Genomic DNA, 19,790 nt, shown 5'->3' with positions numbered 1-19,790 from the left:
AAATGGCGACCTCCTTGGCGTGCTGCCTCGTAGGCAGGCCCAGCGAATCCACACTTCCTCGGAGACCAAGTAAAGATATACGCCTTACCTTGTCTTCGGCGCTTCACGGCTGCGACCCGGCAGTCTCCGGCTGCGGGGGAGAGTACCTTCAACCGCCGCGCATAAGGAAGTGCGCCCGCTGCCTCTAGGCCGCTCCTGAACTCGTCTCGCTCGGGGGCCAAGCCGCGCCCGAGCCCTTCTCACTCGGGGGCTAGGTCCCTGCCGCGAACCGGCCACCAGACCGAGGCTCTTACCTCCGAGGGACCACGGAAGTCAGCTCGGGAAACTCAACTGGGTGAGTGACCGCCAGGTATCACCGCAGGAGTGCGGGGCTTGACTTCAATAGGTTTCTTCTAGGAATTTAGTCGTTAGAATTTGGAAACACGCTCAGCGAGCGTGAGGTAGCTCCAAACTGCTTTGGAGACGGAAATTACTGATTTGCGGCACTTCCTGTGGGGGTATATGTACCCGTGCTGACGTCAGATCAGTCTCCAACTGCTAGCACGAGCACACTATACCCATTTGTTTTGAGTCCATCTGCTACACACTAGGAAAATGATATTATTGAAGGAATCTTGGAACTGTTGAGGAAGTGAATCTGACAGCTCTTGCATCTGCTTCCACAAATTGCGCTGATACTGAGTCATATATAACTGATATGACGCAATTCTGGAAACCAGTATGGAGCCTTGAAACATTTTGCGGCCAAGGGTGTGCAGAAACTTTAGATCCTTCCCAGGAGGCATAGATGAGTGTGGTCGGATTCTCTTCGATTCTTTTGGGCCGACTCCACCACAACAGACTGGTGTGGAAGCTGGGTTTTCTGAAAACCTGGAATATGTTGCACCAGGTAAGTGGCATCAGTCCGCTTGTTTACTGGTGGTATGGTACAAGGGTGTTCCCATAGTCTGTGCTGGAGATCCACGAGTACTTCATGTACAGGGATTGCCAGAACTTCTTTAGGAGGATCCACAAATTGTAAAACCTCTAGGGTTTTTTTTGTCTGGTGTCTTCTTCTGTCGCTAACTGAAAAGGAATAGTATCAGCCATCTCTCTTACAAAGTTGGAAAAAGAGAGGTCCTCTGGAAGGGACTTTCTCCTCTCTTCCGGAGGGGATGGATCCGATAAAATATCCTCCGATGAAGTATCGGTGTTTCCCTCATCCCAGGTGTCCAAAGGTCGTCGAGGAGGAGTGGAGTGAGGGTGGGATGGTGGCATCGACGGTTTAATCGGTGGATTCGATGGAAGCAATGGAGAAAAGGAAGGTCTTGGACGTGATATGCCCGATGGTCCTATTATTGGTTCAGGCATCTGTAAACTCTTCGAGACATCATCGTCGCAAGGACTGGGAAGCGAAGTCTTTGATCCTAGTGGTAAAGGTTGAACTGGAATGGCACAGAGAAGAGCATCTAGCTTGGCGAGTATCGGCGCCAATAGTGTCAAATCAGGTATCGCCATCAGTGCGGGCATCGGTGCTGGTATCGGCACCGGTGATGGAATCAGTGTCGGTATCTGCGTCGGTGATGGAATAGGCACTTGTGATGGAGTTGGTGCTGGCAATGGCATTGATGGAATCTCCCGTAAAGCTTCTTTAACCGTCTGGCGGATGAAACCGTCCAGTTCCGCCCTTATAGCTGGAGAAGTCAGAGCAGCTAGAGGGGGTGGCAGTGAAGGCAGAACCGGCTCTTCCACAGATCCCTGTGGTGGCACAGTACCCGGCACCGAAATCCATGGGGAATCGCCTGGGAGTGACAGGCATCGAAGGTACCAATGACTCTTCTATCCAAGGTTTTTTCAGAGACGGCTCAATGGGTATCGATTGCCCACCGGACATCGATTCCAGAGCACTTCGATGCCGGTGTGGAGGTTTCTCCCGATGCTCGGTGCCCTTTTTCTCGAGCACCGAGGAGGATTTTATAGACGACTGAGAAGGAGTCTGAGATGAACGGTCACCAGCTTCATCGGTACGATGTGTCTTAAATACTAACCTTTTTGCCGCTCCAGCCGGAGACGAATGTGTTGCGGTTTATGTCGATGGCAGCAACTGAAGATGGAAAAGATGCTCCATCTTCTTCAGACAAGCCCATCAGCCTTTTGCTATCATCTCAGCACACTTGCGGGCATGTTGATACATTGTATGTCTTGCACAAACACAACACACATTCGACGTGTAGGTCCATAATGGACATGAGCGAGGACAATTCGGGCATTTCTTAAACCCGGTAGCCATTTTGAAGGCCTGACAGCTGTCGACGGCCTTCTGACTAAAATATTTGAGTTAACGGTATCGACCGGAAAAATGTTTTAAATGTGCCACATGCTAACTTCATGGAGTGCCCCCATGTCTTTCTATTATCCAAAAGAGTAAATAACTGATTCACATTAACCCGTTCTAGACCTCTCATGATTTTAAAAACCTCTATCATATCCCGCCTCAGCCGTCTCTTCTCCAAGCTAAAAAGTCGTAACCTCTTTAGTCTTTCCTCAGAGGGGAGCTGTTCCATTCCCTTTATCATTTTGGACACTCTTCTCTGTACCTTCTCCATCGCAATTATATCTTTTTTGAGACGTGGCGACCAGAATTGTACACAGAATTCAAGGTGCGGTCTCACCATGGAGCGATACAGAGGTATTATGACATTTTCCGTTTTATTCACCATTCCCACGCTAATAATTCCCAACATTCTGTTTGCTGTTTTGACTGCCGCAGCACACCGAACCGATGATTTCAATGTGTTATCCACTATGACACCTAGATCTCTTTCTTGGGTGGTAGCTCCTAATATTGAACCTAACATTGTGTAACTATAGCATGGGTTATTTTTCCCTATATGCATCACCTTGCACTTATCCACATTAAATTTCATCTGCCATTTCAATGCCCAATTTTCCAGTCTCAGAAGGTCTTCCTGCAATTTATCACAATCTGCTTGTGATTTAACTACTCTGAAAAAGTTTGCATCATCTGCAAATTTGATTACCTCACTTGGCGTTTTTCTTTCCAGATCATTTATAAATATATTGAAAAGTACAGGTCCCAATACAGATCCCTGAGGCACTCACTGCCCACTCCCTTCCACTGAGAAAATTGTCCATTTAATCCTACTCTCTGTTTCCTATCTTTTAGCCAGTTTGTAATCCACGAAAGGACATTGCCACCTATACCATGACTTTTTACTTTTCCTAGAAGCCTCTCATGAGGAACTCTATCAAACGCCTTCTGAAAATCCAAGTACACTACATCTACCAGTTCATCTTTATCTACATGTTTATTAACTCCTTCAAAAAAGTGAAGCAGATTTGTGAGGCAAGACTTGCCTTGGGTAAAGCCATGCTGACTTTGTTCCATTAAACCATATCTTTCTGTTCTGTGATTTTGATATTTAGAACACTTTCCACAATTTTTCCTGGCACTGAAGTCAGGCTAACCGGTCTGTAGTTTCTCAGATCACCCCTGGAGCCCTTTTTAAATATTGGGGTTACATTAGCCAGCCTCCAGTCTTCAGGTACAATGGATGGTTTTAATGATAGGTTACAAATTTTTACTAATAGGTCTGAAATGTCATTTTTGAGTTCCTTCAGAACTCTGGGGTGTATACCATCCGGTCCAGGTGATTTACTACTCTTCAGTTTGTCAATCAGGCCTACCATCTCACAGGAAATACTTCACATTTGTGGTGGATTCTTCTCTTTACTATTGGTCCTAAAGGTCTTCACAAAATGATTAGCAGTAGCGGCAGCGCACCATCAGAGGATTTGACTTTCCTTTCCTGGACTTTAAGATCATGGGAAGACTTGAACAAGTAGATGTGAAGCAATTATTTACACTTTTGGATAATAGAAGGACTAGGGGGCATTCCATGAAGTTAGCAAGTAGCACATTTAAGACTAATTGGAGAAAATTCTTTTTCACTCAATGCACAATTAAGCTCTGGAATTTGTTGCCAGAGGATGCTGTTGGTGCAGTTAGTGTAGCTGGGTTCAAAAAAGGTTTGGTTAAGTTCTTGGAGAAGTCCATTAACTTTTAATCAAGTTGACTTAGGGAATAGCCACTGCTATTAATTGCATCAGTAACATAGGATATTCTTGGTGTTTGGGTACTTGCCAGGTTCTTGTGGTCTAGTTTGGACTCTGTTGGAAACAGGATCCTGGACTTGATGGATCCTTGGTCTGTCCCAGCATGGCAATTTCTTATGTTTGTTTTGTATCTTATACTAGCCAAAGTTTGTGGTCTTCTGCTCTGTTTGTTTTGTCTTTGTTAAGATTTTCCCGTTCCATTTGTCTGTTTTCCTCCTTGTCTTATTGTGCAATCTCTAGCCTCATTTGGTTTTGGACAGCTTTCAGTTTCTTGCAGCCCAGCATAGCCTTAGTGGGTCTCCTTTTGTGCCTGTTCTTGAATGTACTTCCTGCTAAGAATGTCGGCCACCAGAACCTGAGGGCTCAACCTGATGGGAAAGTGGCCAATTCAGACAGAAGATCTTGGTGCCAGGCCAGTCCCATCCTGCACAAGACTGCTCTATCTGGGCACAGCTCTGCTCCTGCTGCAGGGGTATCAGACATTGAAAGCCATGCTATCTCAGCCCCGATAAATTTTATTCTCTGGGTAGGGATGAGGTTTGATTAGAAAAAGTTGACTATGCACTCTAGTGACTGAAGAAGATGGATCATCTTCTACAGGGAGTCTAACATCCTTGCTTGTGAAGGTATCGTCACCAGCCAGTCGTCCAGATAAGGAAAGTCAAAACCTCTGATGAGGGTGCGCTGCCGCTACTGCTAAGCATTTTGTGAAGACCTTTAGGACCGCTAATAAAGAGAAGAATCCACCACAAATGTGAAGTATTTCCAGTGAGATGGAAGGATACAAATGTGAGCATACACATCTTTCAGATTGAGGACATACATCCAGTCTCCCGCTTGGATAAGGGTAGGATGGTGTGGAGAATGTTCTTTTTAAACTTTTCCTATAACAGGCTCTTGTTCAGTCTTTGGAAATGCAGGATAGGTCTCAATCCCGTCTTTTTGGGGATAAGAAAATAACAGGAATAGAACCCCTTACCATGGTATTTGGGAGGGGCAAATTCTATCACCCACTCCACTTCAAGAGAGAGCTGGGTTGAGTGAGATGGTTTCAGATTGAAGGCTAGACAGCAATACAGCCCTGGGGATGGGAGAGGTGCAAACGATAACCATATTCCAAAATTCTGAGGACTCACGGTCCTTGGTGATCTTCCGCCACTCTTTTGATGAACAAGTGAATCCTCCCTTCTACCAGAGGACTTGAAGCCCAGTTTTGGCTGAGACTGCTGAGGTATTAGGCGGATGTCTCTCATGTGGGCATCTGCATGCTGGAACTTGATGTTGCAGTAGCTCACGTGGAGAATAACAACAATGAAATTGGCAACTAGGGTGTCTACGCAAATAGGAGCACTTAAAAGTGAAATAAAGCTTTCTAGCATAAGAAAGCTCCTTGATGTTTCTCCTTAATCTGGACAATAGTTTCTTTAACCTCATCCCCACACAGATTGTCATCAAACATGGGACGTCTGCAACTTGTCAAGAACTTCCTCACATAGGCTGTTGGCTCTTAATCAGGCCATAAAGCATGCTCCAACAACTCCTGCAGAAGATCTTGCTGCGGTGTCAAATGCTTTGTACACTGACCAGAAGAGATGGTGTTAATACTGTTCTGCATCCAGAAGAGCCTGCTGATAACCTTCCACTTTCCTATACTCTACTACAGGATTCAATTTGTCAAAGCAATCATATAAGTATTGCAGTTATTCAGCCAGGATTACCAGAAAATCCAGAAACCCGGGAATAAATGGATTACAGTGAGCTCTGGTTGGATAAGAACTGCAACACAGAAACACCCATTCTCTCAAATGATACTAATACAAAATGCCTTTTCCCTATTGGAAAATGAAGCTGCTCTAGTAATGGAAATTTAAGTGGTATCTGAAAGGAAAGAAGATATACAATGCACACAGAAACCTCATAACATTATCAAAAGTCATGATGCCATTATCAGAAGTCATAACATTATCAATGCATAAGCGTTGGCAAGTTAAATTTAAGACAGTGATAAGAAAGGCTAAGAGAGAATTTGAAAAGAAGTTCGCCGTAGAGGCAAAAACTCACAATAAAAACTTTTTTAAATATATCCGACGCAGAAAGCCTGTGAGAGAGTCAGTTGGACCGTTAGATGATCGAGGGGTTAAAGGGGCACTTAGAGAAGATAAGGCCATCGCGGAAAGATGCAATGATTTATTTGCTTCGGTTTTTACTAAAGAGAATGTTGGGGAGATACCCGTTCCGGAGAAGATTTTCATGGGTAATGAGTCGGATGGACTGAACCAAATCACGGTGAACCTAGAAGATGTGGTAGGCCTGATTGATAAACTGAAGAGTAGTAAATCACCTGGACCGGATGGTATACACCCTAGGGTTCTAAAGGAATTCAAAAATGAAATTTCAGACCTATTAGTAAAAATTTGTAACCTATCATTAAAATCATCCATTGTACCTGAAGACTGGAGGATAGCTAATGAAACCCCAATATTTAAAAAGGGCTCCAGGGGCGATCCGGGAAACTACAGACCGGTTAGCCTGACTTCAGTGCCAAGAAAAATAGTGGAAAGTGTTCTAAGCCTCAAAATTACAAAACATATAGAAAGACTTGGTTTAATGGAACAAAGCAGCATGGCTTTACCCAAGGCAAGTCTTGTCTCACAAATCTGCTTCACTTTTTTGAAGGAGTCAATAATCATGTGGATAAAGGTGAACCGGTAGATGTAGTGTACTTAGATTTTCAGAAGGCGTTTGATAAAGTTCCTCATGAGAGGCTTCTAGGAAAAGTAAAAAGTCATGGTATAGGTGGCGATGTCCTTCGTGGATTACAAACTGGCTAAAAGACAGGAAACAGAGAGTAGGATTAAATGGACAATTTTCTCAGTGGAAGGGAGTGGGCAGTGAAGTGCCTCAGGGATCTCTATTGGGACCCTTACTTTTCAAATAACCCATGCTATAAATGATCTGGAAAGAAATACGACGAGAGAGGTAATCAAATTTGCAGATGATACAAAATTGTCCAGAGTAGTTAAATCACAAGCAGATTGTGATAAATTGCAGGAAGACCTTGTGAGACTGGAAAATTGGGCATCCAAATGGCAGATGAAATTTAATGTGGATAAATGTAAGGTGATTCATATAGAGAAAAATAACCCATGCTTTAGTTACACAATGTTAGGTTCCATATTAGGTGCTACCACCCAAGAAAGAGATCTAGGCGTCATAGTGGATATCACATTGAAATCGTCGGTTCAGTGTGCTGCGGCAGTCAAAAAAGCAAACAGAATGTTGGGAATTAGGAAGGGAATGGTGAATAACACAGAAAATGTCATAATGCCTCTGAATCACTCCATGGTGAGACCGCACCTTGAATACTGTGTACAATTCTGGTCGCCGCATCTCAAAAAAGATATAATTGCGATGGAGAAGGTACAGAGAAGGGCTACCAAAATGATAAGGGGAATGGAACAGCTCCCCTATGAGGAAAGACTAAAGAGGACTTTTCAGATTGGAGAAGAGACGGCTGAGGGGGGATTTGATAGAGGTGTTTAAAATCATGAGAGGTCTAGAACGGGTAGATGTGAATCGGTTATTTAGTCTTTCAGATAAAAGAAAGACTAGGGGGCACTCCATGAAGTTAGCATGGCACATTTAAAACTAATCGGAGAAAGTTCTTTTTCACTCAACGCACAATTAAACTCTGGAATTTGTTGCCAGAGGACGTGGTTAGTTCAGTTAGTATAGCTGTGTTTAAAAAAGGATTGGATAAGTTCTTGGAGGAGAAGTCCATTACCTGCTATTAATTAAGTTGACTTAGAAAATAGCCACTGCCATTACTAGCAACGGTAACATGAAATAGACTTAGTTTTTGGGTACTTGCCAGGTTCTTATTGCCTGGATTGGCCACTGTTGGAAACAGGATGCTGGGCTTGATGGACCCTTGGTCTGACCCAGTATGGCATGTTCTTATGTAAAGCTCCTTGTGCTGGGAGACTCAGACACACTGATTTGAGAATCCATTTTTTAAAACTATTTTAAGTTAGCTTTAAAATAATATTCAGAATGACAGTTGGAAACATACATTAAAATCACTAAAAAGTAAAACAAAGTAGTAACAGTAATAAAACAATATATAGTAAAGCAACATTTTCTGGGAACTCAAAATATTTAAATGTCTTCTAATATTCTCAGCAGATAAAAATTCAAACCAGATAATCAATGCAATTAAAGAAGAAAAGAAGAACTCTAAAACTGATGTTATCATCCAGCTGGGGACCAATGACCTTGCTAGAAACAGCATCCAAACAGTAGAAATAGATTTCCAGACTCTGGAGAAGCAGACTGCGCACATGACTACTGTTGACTTTTTAGAAGCGTTACCTGTTCACAGAAAGGGGAAGGAAGAGATAACCCATATAGACAACTTCAATGCATGGCTCAAAATCTAGTGTATGGAAGAAGGTTTTGAATATATTGGAAGCCAGGTCTATGTATGGAACAGTTAAAGGCTATATGGTAAAGATGGATTACATCTGTTCACGGAAGAAAAAAAGATCCTAAGTAATAAAATTCAGATGTCATGAGTGTTGTGTCCGTCGCTGTCCGACGTCTCTGCTCTGCCCACCTTACCTCGTTGGCGGCTCCCTTCGGGGTTGATGGAAAGCTAGCTGCTGAGGCGTCTCCAGTCCGTCCTCCTCCGGAGTTCCCGGACCGGCTCGACGCTGCAAGCCGCCATGTTGACCAGATGTCTAAGGGCACGCACGCGGCCCGACTGATGTACCAGCGTTGGCGCGAACCTCAGGGCCGTCCCCCCTGAGATGACATCATCAGCTCCAGATATTTAAGGTCTCAGTTTTCGCTAACAAGACTAGTTAGCAAGGATTCGCTTCCTCCAGGTCGCTGCGGATGGGTTTCACTCTCCGCAAACCCAGCTACTCTGCCTCCTCGGACTTCACTAGAGGTACCCGCTCCTTGGGGGCCTCGCTTTCTCTTTTTCTTTGCAGGTTGCAGTCCGGAACCAGTACTCGCTCCTCGAGGGCCCATGTCCCGGGCTTGTTCCTGAATACCACTTCTGCTAAGAAGTCATCGCTGCTTACAACACTGTGAGTTTCCATCTATCTCTCAGAGCTTTCCCTGGGTCCAGGTACTCAGTCCTTGAGGGCCTAATGCATACCATTTCCTGGGCTGCCTTAAGAGACTATTGTGTGAGTGTTACCATCAAGGACTTGTTCCAGAACTCTGCATATACTGCCTACTCACTTTCTTAGTTTCTCTACAGCTCCGCCACCCTGGGATCGCTGTTCCAATACCTGAGGGACTACAGCCCAGCCGGGCGCTTCCAGCCCACTACTGCCACCTTTGGTGGTTTAATATATTGCTTCTAAGATGTCTTTATTGCTTAACATCAGTGAGTCTGTATCTAGCTCTCAGAGCATTCCCTGAAACCAGGTACTCGCTCCTCGAGGGCCTAATGCATACCAACTCCTGGGCTGCCTTAAGAGACTATTGTGTGAGTGTTACCATCAAGGAATTGTTCTTGAACGCTGCATGCTTTGCCTACTCACTTTCTTAGTTTCTCTACAGCTCAGCCATCCTGGGATCGCTGTTCCAGTAGCTGAGGAACTCAGCCCAGCCGGGCGCTTCCAGCTCAATACTGCCACCTCTGGTGGTTTACTATATTGTCTAATAAAAGAACTAGTGTGTGTCTGTCTCCTACACTAAGCCTGACAAGTGGTCCCTCTCGGTATTTCCCCCGAGGGCGTGGTCACCTGCCACTGGTCCAAGGATCCACCCACAACTATTCTAAATAACTATAGATTGCTAACAACAGAGCTTTCTGACAGATTGCTAACTCCCAGCTTTCTCTACAGAGCTTTGTTTTAAGATTGACAATAATGAGGCATTTAAACTAGATGGGTGTCTATAGTGAACACTGGCATCAGGGGAGCTGCTCGCACCACCGCAGGTCTGGTCAACTGACAGGTAGGGCAAGACTGACAATCCTGAACTTGCCAGTTCAAAACAGTCCAACAGAACTGGGCTGGGATTATTTCCTCACGTTTTCTCTTCCCCTAGGTGGCTCCCTAGCAGATGACTGTGGGCTACTTGCAACATTTGATGCCGGTACAGCTGGGGTATCAAGAGCTGCTCAAACGTCCCACCCTTTAAATTTCCCTTGGATACTTGGTATACTAGGTCTCGCTTCACATTATGAAGAAAAGAGGAATTAGGCTTGCCCCAGAGACTAATTTTCTATCTACCATCTGTAGGTGCTCCCAGGCAAATTTAAGGATTTTATCTTCTCAGTGGGCCCACCTTAAATTACTAGGATTTCCCTACCCCAATCTGAGGAAACAAGTACGTCTTGCTGGGTTTGGGGATCCTCTTCTAATTCAGAAACTCTGTCTATGGCAGGCTCTAAGTGTTGGGCATAGTTACATTTCTCTAGGTTACCTTGTCTACAAAGATCAGGTGTCAAAGGGATTCTAATGTATAAGCTTAGGTCTTCTAACAGAAAAAACTCCAGGAACAAGGTCTTGTCTTTGTTGAAGCCAGCCAGACCACTCATAAGCCAGCTCCAAAGAGTCCCAAAGTCTGGATAGTCCTGCCCCAGTGGGATATGGAATCCAGGGTAAGCACTCCTACTTCTATTTTAGCTTGTTGAACTGGAGTCTTTAACAAGATCTGACTGGTCAGATATTGTCTCTGTGAATACATATGAGGATCACTGTTTTCTCATAGTCTAGTTCCACAGCAACCATGAAAGTTGTAAACTTGAACGCAGAATATTAAAAAATATGCAGAAGGGTGTGTGTGTGTGGGGGGGGGGGGCATCGGTTGTCATCCATGGATTTATCCTCCAGGCGGTGACAGTCATGAGCAAAGGGCTCTCTCTCCTCACAACTGAAACAGTGCTAGTCTGGGTCTTGTGACCAGGATAAGAACTCAGGCCTATCCTGCTCTGAGGCATGCAGAAGGAATTTCGCTTTTGGACTATAGCATCCATTGCCTTGTGTGCGACCTCTCTGGCATTCATGGATGTTCTGGCATCAATTGGGCCTGGAAAATGGCATAAGCTATTTTCAAAATGGTCTCCAGGGGAAGCTTTGGATGTAGACACACCCACTTTCCAACAGACCAGTCCAGCCTGACCAGGAACTGCTCACCAGTTTTGCTACCTTTTTGGCTGTAGTCACTTCCAGCCAAGAACTTTGTGATAGAATAGGCTCCATGGGCTCTCTCCAGACTGCTGGACTTCCCCCTTTTGGGTGTACTCAGCCCTCTCAAGGAGGGAAGCCTTCACTTCTGCATAGCTGGCCCTTCCATCTGGGTTTGCAGCTTGGAATGCAGCCTGGTTGTTGCCTGTGAGCAGATTGTCTAGAGATAAGTATTCCTTGCAGCCTTTGGCCAACCTGCCTGGCAGGCAGTTCTCGCAAAATATTTAAACCACCCCTCCCCAAAAAAAAAACAACAAACAAACAAAACCAAAAAATAAAGGTCTTCTCCTGCCGTTATTTTAAGAATCACTGGAGACTGGGGCGGCGGCCAGGTCATGACAGCTTGTACTGCTTGAGCTATCCGAGTCAGTGACAGCCATTGTTCATTAAACTGTTCTTGCAGTGCCTGCTACCACGTGTACTGGTTCTGTACTACAATTTGTAATTGCTGTTGTCCCTCAGTGATGATTTGTAATATTCATACCTCCATCTTAGGTTACCATGCTGTGATGCCACAGGAGTTTTCTGAAGGTCTCTGCCCTGCTCAGGAGCACAAACAAAATCTTACCCTTTTTTCTTTGTTTCTCTTAAGGGAGACAATATAAAGAAAAACCCTAAACTGTCCGACTCTTACTGACTGCAGGCCCATAACTGGCCAGTCAGAGCTAGCCCTCTTAGCCTCCTAGGTTCAACAGCTGCCTCTACAGCCATGTCTGAAAAGAAGAAAAAAAATTCTCTTCTGCTTTTTTTCCTGCTGATGTGGATCTGTCTGTGAGGTTGCTTTAGAATAGAAATCCCACTACTACCACCATGTATGATGACATGTGAGTAGCCCGTGGCTTGGGAATGTGCCGAAGGACAGAACAGACTGGACTCAGGCCATTCTTTACAAAACTTATTTACACAAAGGAAAAAACAACAGGTCTGCTTACCTCAGCAGTCTGGTAAAGAAAACACATAGCAAAAAGTTAAACATATTTAGTCTGAGCGCATCTTGAGCATCTATTTTCTCTCCCTGTTCCCCCTTGTTCTCCCCATGGCCTGTCTACATATCCCCCAGTCAAGGGAAATACCCTGGGAACAGGATTCCCTTCTTGAGTATGGTTAGGGTGGACTGGGCCAGATATCTGGGGCCAGTCCCTTAAGGTGTTCAGAGGCTATTATATACTCTGTCACAATGCCATAAATTATATTGAATAGCCGTGTAGCTAGACCATGTTTTAGGTTGCAGATGAACCTTGGGGAAATTGGTTTTAGTGGGCTAGAAGATTGATTAATTCTCTGCAGGATGTCTTCCACCTTTTTGGGGGTGATGGTTCTGAAATCACACAATTTTGTGGAGTCTGTAGAGAGCTGATGTGTTCCTGAAGGTGAGGAGGATGTGGTCCTTAAAGGAGTAGAGAAAGGAGAGGCAAACGCAGAACGGATTAACAGAGTTTTTACAGTGAAGAATTTAGCAAAGTCTTCTACAGTATGGTCCCCTGTGGGAATAGAAGTGGTTTGAGATTTGGATTTAGAGGACTTCTGTATTAATTCAAACAGTTTGTCCGGATATTTCACAAAGAGTTTAAGGTTTTGGCGATCTAGTTCATTTTAGCCTGTCAAATAGCTGCTTCATATTGTTTTTGTAGATTCCTTGCAATTGTAAAGGTTGGTGTCTGTTTTATGTTTCTGCCATGCTTGTTCAAGTTGACGGGATTGCTGTTTGAAGAAGAGAATACCCTCATGAAACCATGAAGAGTTTTAGAAAGTCTGGTGAGGGTGGGTTTCAGTGGAGCTAGGATGTTGATCACAGAGGTGAATTTGTCATTCTAATGTTGGACCAGGGCATCTGGTTGGTTGGAGGGAGTTTGAGTTTCAGGTATGCTGAGTAGTAGTATTATGCTTTTGCTTGTGATGGATGATAGGTTGCTAGAGGGTGGTTTTGCTATGGGCAAAAAAAAAAAAATTTGCTTTGGGATAGAAAGGAGAAATTACTACTTACCTGATAATTTCCTTTTCTTTAATAAGGACAGGTGGATCAAAAACCAGTGGGTTATGCACCTCTACCAGCAGATGGAGACGGAGCAAAGCTGGCATCAAGGTATATATACCCCCTACACTGACATCAGCCTGTCAGTATTCTCTACAGAAGCCAACTGTGAACAAACTAACAAAACTTGGTTATTAACAGATAACCATTTCAGCACTCAGCTAACAGGAAAACACTGGGCTTAGACAAAGAGTGTAATAACACTAGTCTAGGGACTGGAGGAAAACTTACCACTGGAACATGCAGCCACACAGGAGGACAATATCACAACCATCCAGCAGCCAAGGGCGAGAAAGTGGATCCACCTGTCCTTATGAAAGAAAAGGAAATTATCAGGTAAGTAGTAACTCCATCCAACTCCCTCTAACCAACCAGAAGCCCTGGTCCAACATTAGAATGACAAATTCTCCTCTGTGAGCAACACCCTAGCTCCACTGTAACCCAGCATCACCAGACTTTCTTAGCATATAGACAAGGTGGATCTAAAACCAGTGGGATGTAACAAAGCTACTCCTGAAAAGGGCGGGAGGTTGCCCACAGTCCGATCAACACCGCACTCGCAAAAGTTGTGTCCTCCTGGACCTGCACATCCAAGTGGTAATGCCTGGAAAAGGTGTGTAAGGAGGACCAGGTCACAGCTCGGCAAATGTCGACGGGAGACAACAATCTAATCTCTACCCCTGACACTGCCTGAGCCCTAGTGGAATGAGTCCTAACCTGACTAGGTAACTGCTGCTCAGCATCCACATATGCGGCCATGACTACCTCCTTAATCCAGCAGGCTACTGTAGCCTGTGACATTGGCTCGCACTGTTTACTCCCCCTGTGGAGAACAAACAGGCAATCCGTCTTCCTGAAAGGTTTAGAAGCCTCCAAATACCTCAAGATATGCCTTTTGACTTCCAAGGCCATAACAGGTGATATTCCTCCACCTCTTCCCCTGTCCAGAGTCGGCAGGGAAATTGACCAATTCAAGTGAAAATCCGAGACCACTTTTGGCAAAAAGGATGGAACAGTACGCAGCTTATTGCCTCCAGAGTCACCCGTAAAAAGGGCTCTCGGCGGTTCGGATACTCTACATGTAGAACAAATTGCCACAAGAAACACTGTTTTCAAGGTCAGTAACCTCAAGGAGAGGATGCGCATCAGTTGAAAATGGGGCCCGCCAAAAATCCAAAACTAGATTAAGTCTCCTTCAAAGGCACCGGTAACCACAAAGGAGGACAAAGATGCTTCACTCCTTTTAAGAAACCGGCCACATCTGGATAACATGACAAGGGTCCACCATTCACCTGATCTGTACCTTTAATGAATTAAGAGCCAGCCCTTTACTCAATCCATCCTGCAAAAATTCCAAAATGAGTGGGATTTTAACCGAACGAGGAAGAATTCCTCGATCTTCACACCAAACCTCAAACACTCGACAAACCTTCACATAGGCTAAGGAAGAGAAGAACTTTCTCACTCATAGCAAGGTGGCAATCACTGTAGTAGAATATTCACACTTCAGCAACTGAGCTCTCTCAAGGACTACACCATAAGACAAAATCAAGTTGGATCTTCATGAAGAACAGGCCTCTACCATAGCAGATCCCTATAAGCCAGAAACTGAAAGAGGAGAATCTACAAGGAGCCTGTGCAAATCTGCATACTAGAAGCACCATTCCCATGTGACACTTGATCCTTCGACTCATTCTGCCCACAAGGGCCACAGGGGAAAAGCATACAGCAGCTTTCCCTCTGGCCACTCCTGCTTAAGGGCATTGATTTCCAAGGACTTTTGATCCTTCCTATGACTGAAGAAGCAAGGACCCTTTGCATTGTAAGAAGTCGCTAGCAGGTCCAGAAACCGAAGGCTCCAGTGATTTTCTACGAGCTGGAACACCTTATTTGACAATTCCCATTCTCCTGGATCCAGACTCTGTCTGATGAGATAGTCTTTTCTTCCGGCTGAGTCAATCTCCAGCTGTGGGGCGAGAGGGCAAGGACCTTCACCACCATGCTCATCTTCCTGCACCCACTTGCCTTTCTGCTGTTTTTTTTTTTTTCTTTTTACTTACAGCTAAATCCATGCTGGCTGAAAATAAACAATTACTGGACCAAGGCACTCACCTGAGGGAGGGATCCCAAGGATATCACCTTAGGAATTCTCAACTGAGAGAGGGACCATAAGGTATCCCACAGGAGAGCGGGGTGGATAATTTTCCTTCTTTTCTCCTTTAAATATTATTTAAGCAATTCCTAGTAAGTAGATGCACATCCACTGTTTTGCTGGAAACGGAGAATACTGGTGGACTGATGTCAGTACAGGGGTATATATACCATGATGTCAGCTTTGCAGCATGTCCATCTGCTGATAGAGGTGCATAACCCACTGGTTTTGGATCCACCTGTCCGTATGTTAACAAGTAATGGCTTGGACTAAGTAATGGTCTGACCATGAGATACTGTCCACTGTTATAATGTTGGGGCCAATACTAAATGTTTGTGGAGTGAAATATTATGACTAGAGTGACCATATCTGTGAATAGGAATCTTGATTAACTGTGTAGGTCCAAGCTCATCTATGTTGTGTCAGAAGGTAGCTGCGGTGGCACTGGCAAGATTCTCTGCGTGGTAGTTGAAGTCTCCTAGATCTATGAGTTTGTGGACATGGTGGTCATGTCACAAAAGAATTCTGAAAGTTTAAGAAAGGAGTCAGGGTGAGTGTCTGGTGGTCGGTAGATAAGGACAAGCTTTGGTTCTTCGCTGCCTCGGACTTTTGGAATTAGCAAGTGAGATTTGCCTACTTGTTGCGTGGCAACTATATCAAGAGACAGGGAGTGATTAAACATGATAGCAACACCACCTCTATGGCCCTGGGTCAAGGTGTATGATGTATTAGATATCCAGGTGGGCAGAGATGGGAGGGGACAACAGTGTAACTTTCTCCTATTAAGACCTAGGATATGGAGATTGAATTCCTCAATAAAGGTCAATAATGTGGTGGGATTTACTGTTCACTGACTGAACATTGATAAGACCAAGTTGCAGTGAAGAAAGGTGACTGGAAAGAGATATCTGGTGCAAAGCTGTTTGGGTGGCTGGGGGGTTTCTCCTGCTCCATATCACTTCTATAGGGAGCGAGGACTTGCTAAAGCACATTTTGGTGACTACTGAGGGTCTTCAAGTTGGAAATATGTTGGAACTTTTTCACCTGACACAAGACTTTGTTGATAGTATTGTTAGGGGAATATAGGGAGGTTTGGGGTTTTTTTTATATTGGCTTGTCTGACTTTTTCTTTTCATTGGTCTGATCCTCCATTGTATGCTGACTGGTTGTAGGCAGACTTCTGGAAGTTTTTCAACCCTTTTACATTCTGTGTAATTTGCTGACCAATTACTTGAGAACTGTTCTATATTGATTTAAGAGCCTCCTTGATGTTTGGCCTGTTTTATTTTCTTTCCTTGTCTTTATTTCATTTCTTTTTCCTTATAGATATGTACTGTCCTCCTTCAAACAGCATCTTCTGAAACATGGCTCATGTTAGGGGCGTTATTTACCTACTGAAATTCTACCATTTATCTTGCTGAAATTCTACCATCTGCTTCAGTGATTTATTAAAGTGTGTTTCTATTACTACCTTGGTGGACAGATGCAATTTTTACTACCCCCTTTTCCTGTTATAAAATTGCCCACCGAATGAGGTCAACTTTACGCACGTATGCCCTGTGTTTACATAAACTAACTTGGACTGAGAGGAGGCAAACTCAAGGACAGACTTGGGGAAGGGATGGATTTACATGCATATTTTTGGATTTTCAAATGACTGCAAGCAAGTTTTAAACAAAATTTCTTGGTGTAACAAATTAGCTGGAGTAATTCTGTGTCAGCGGTTTTGATGGAACAATTTTCAAAGCAAACGTGCATAAGTTCACTTTGAAAACTGGTGTAATTTATGTGCATATTTGCAGACTTTCTTATTCAGGTTATTACAAAACTGATCCCTTAAGTATATCCAAATGCTTCTTGGAATATAGGTTTCTCTTTGAAAAAATGAATTGAAGATTGTTCTAGCTACTGTACCTTATATATAGCTTCAATAAAACGTAGGTCGCTTTTTGCTGTGAACCCCGCAACTGAGTCCACCAGGATTTCCGCAATATAGTTTGAATAAGATGAGAATGCGTAGTTAATAATAGGCAAAGATGCTGCTGGATCACCCTTAACCAAGCTGTTAATAAAAAAGAAGTCACTGTATCAGATGTAGAGTCGTCATATCACAGCATATGATATGCTCCACTATTGACTTTTATACCATTTAACATAATATTTCCAAGATAATGACCAAAGTCATAGGTTAGTTAAGCTATGGATGCATGTTTCGGCCTTACTGGAGATGAGTATGCCACACAATATTAATATAAAACAAAGCAGCAATACAATGAACACAAAGACTTTCTTAAATGAATCAAAAGACAGAATAAACAATAAGAAAAATATCCCCTTGCAAATCTCCTGCATCTATGAAAACAATTATATTTGAACAAGTATGACAAATTACATGCACATATTGCTTAATTATAGGCACAATAGTATTCATTTTCATTTAATACCAGCAGTGTACAAAGCACTACATGAAAAATTTCACAAGGTTACAATGTCAACACTTACATACCTCTCCCCAGTGATCTTACAAGTTTGAGCACAGGGATGTTAAAAAAGAAGTACCACATTTGCTCAATTTTGGGAAAGATGTTTTTCCTCTCTAGTTAAGTGATCCAATCAATTCTCATACTGCTATGGCTCTCAAAATTAGTATAAAAATTATTTTTAAGATAAACTTATAAGGATCCAATTTAAAGTATGGTCATCAGTCAATTTCTTGCATTTTTTCAACTTGCAGCCATAGGTCAAATACTACATTATAAAATGTACATTTGCATTGGATGAAGAGTAAGGCTCAAGAAAGAGGTTTAGAAATATGGCCATATTCAAATGCATTTAGCCGGATAACTAAGAAGTTATCCAGCTAAATGAAAATTTGGTCACTTGTCTGGCTAAATTCTAGCTGAATAACTATTTATCTGGCTAGAATTTGGCTGGATAAGTCAAGAGTGTTCTGAGGCAGTTCGGGGAGGAGCAGAGTTAGCCAGTTAAGTTATCCCTTCGAGCTCTCTAAAGTTAACTGGATAAACCTAACCAAAGGCCTGTTAAAAAAGAGCTTTCAACTTCTTTTCAAACACTGCATAATCAATAATCTTCTGCACTTCCTGAGGAACAGCGTTCCACAAAGGAGGTTCCACGAAAAGAGACATTCTGCATATCTCCTGCCAACATATCCGCCTACTTGGAACATTCAGATTTCTGTTGCATGTCCTAGTAATATGTTATATAGATTATTGTAACATATTGTCTATAGGTCTGCATTATCTACTAATTCAGAAAATTCAGTTCATTTTAAATGTAATTGCTAGACTACTCACTGGAGCAAGGTTGAGGAATAGAATTACTCTTATATTATAAAACCTTAATTTATTACTATAGTGATATAGAATTTCTTTTAAAAAAAATTATTTGGGTATTTAGAGTCCTGAAAAAGGACAGACCTAGTTTAGCTGAGGAATTGACTGGTATGGTAAGCCCTTCATGAGTATTAAGGTCAGCTTTGAATATTCTATGCCTTCCATCTCTTCGTAGGGTAGGGTAAAACGGGATAAATAAACCAAAATTTAAAAAAAAAAAATTGTCATGCATTTTCCATTTTTTAGCAAATAACACACACTATTTGCTGAAAACAAAAAATAAATGAAAATGAAAAAAAAATTATACACCTAAAATATAAACGGAAAGGAATGAAAATGAAAATTTTGAGTATGTATATTACTAATGTACTGTACAGTTTGAGAGGACAGCTAAAAGGGACTTTTTTCAGTAGCTTCCCCCGCCCCACTGCCTAGGGAGATTCATGTCAAAGAGAAATATCTATGATTTAGACAGAAGTCGACAACCAGTTTTTTTTACATTAGCTTTTCTTAAGATGAGAACATAAGAATTATCATGCTGGGTCAGATCAAGGAGCATTCTGTCTCAGGTAGTGGCCAATTCAAGTTGCAAGTACCTGGCAGATCCAATAAAATAATCTAATTCCTCTTACTCCCAGGGATAGACTAGCTATCTTTAGTCAACCTGGCTAATAAGGTATTATGGACTTTTCCTCCAGGAACTTGTCGAAGCTTCTTTTAAACCCCACTATGGTAGTTGCTTTATCATGTACTCAGGCAAGAGATTCCACAGCTTGACAATGCACTGAGTGAAAAAGTACTTCCTATGGTTTATTTTGAATCTGCTGGTTGTTAGTTTCATGTAGCGCTCACTTGTTTTCATATTAATTGAAAGGGTAAAAAAATATTCTTCATTTACTTGCTCTACCCTATTCATGTTTTTATAAACT

General features: G+C 43.0%; 1 protein-coding gene across 8 annotated transcripts in view; it reads right to left on the bottom strand.

Moving 5' to 3' along the window:
* The window catches only part of CEP44 (centrosomal protein 44), a 223,759-nt gene that overhangs the window by 119,872 nt on the left and 84,097 nt on the right, over positions 1–19,790 (bottom strand). For all 8 annotated transcript variants that reach the window (XR_003852650.1, XM_029576497.1, XM_029576747.1 and 5 more), the window contains one exon: positions 17,423–17,570. Coding sequence is in view for 7 of the 8 variants with exons in the window: in XM_029576497.1 (XP_029432357.1) it covers positions 17,423–17,570 (148 nt within the window). In the remaining variant the exon portion in view is untranslated. The remainder of the gene's footprint in view (positions 1–17,422; positions 17,571–19,790) is intronic.

This window comes from Rhinatrema bivittatum, chromosome 1 (assembly GCF_901001135.1).
Source record: "Rhinatrema bivittatum chromosome 1, aRhiBiv1.1, whole genome shotgun sequence".
NCBI classification, from domain to species: domain Eukaryota; kingdom Metazoa; phylum Chordata; class Amphibia; order Gymnophiona; family Rhinatrematidae; genus Rhinatrema; species Rhinatrema bivittatum.
This window is presented reverse-complemented; position numbering and strand designations above follow the sequence as displayed.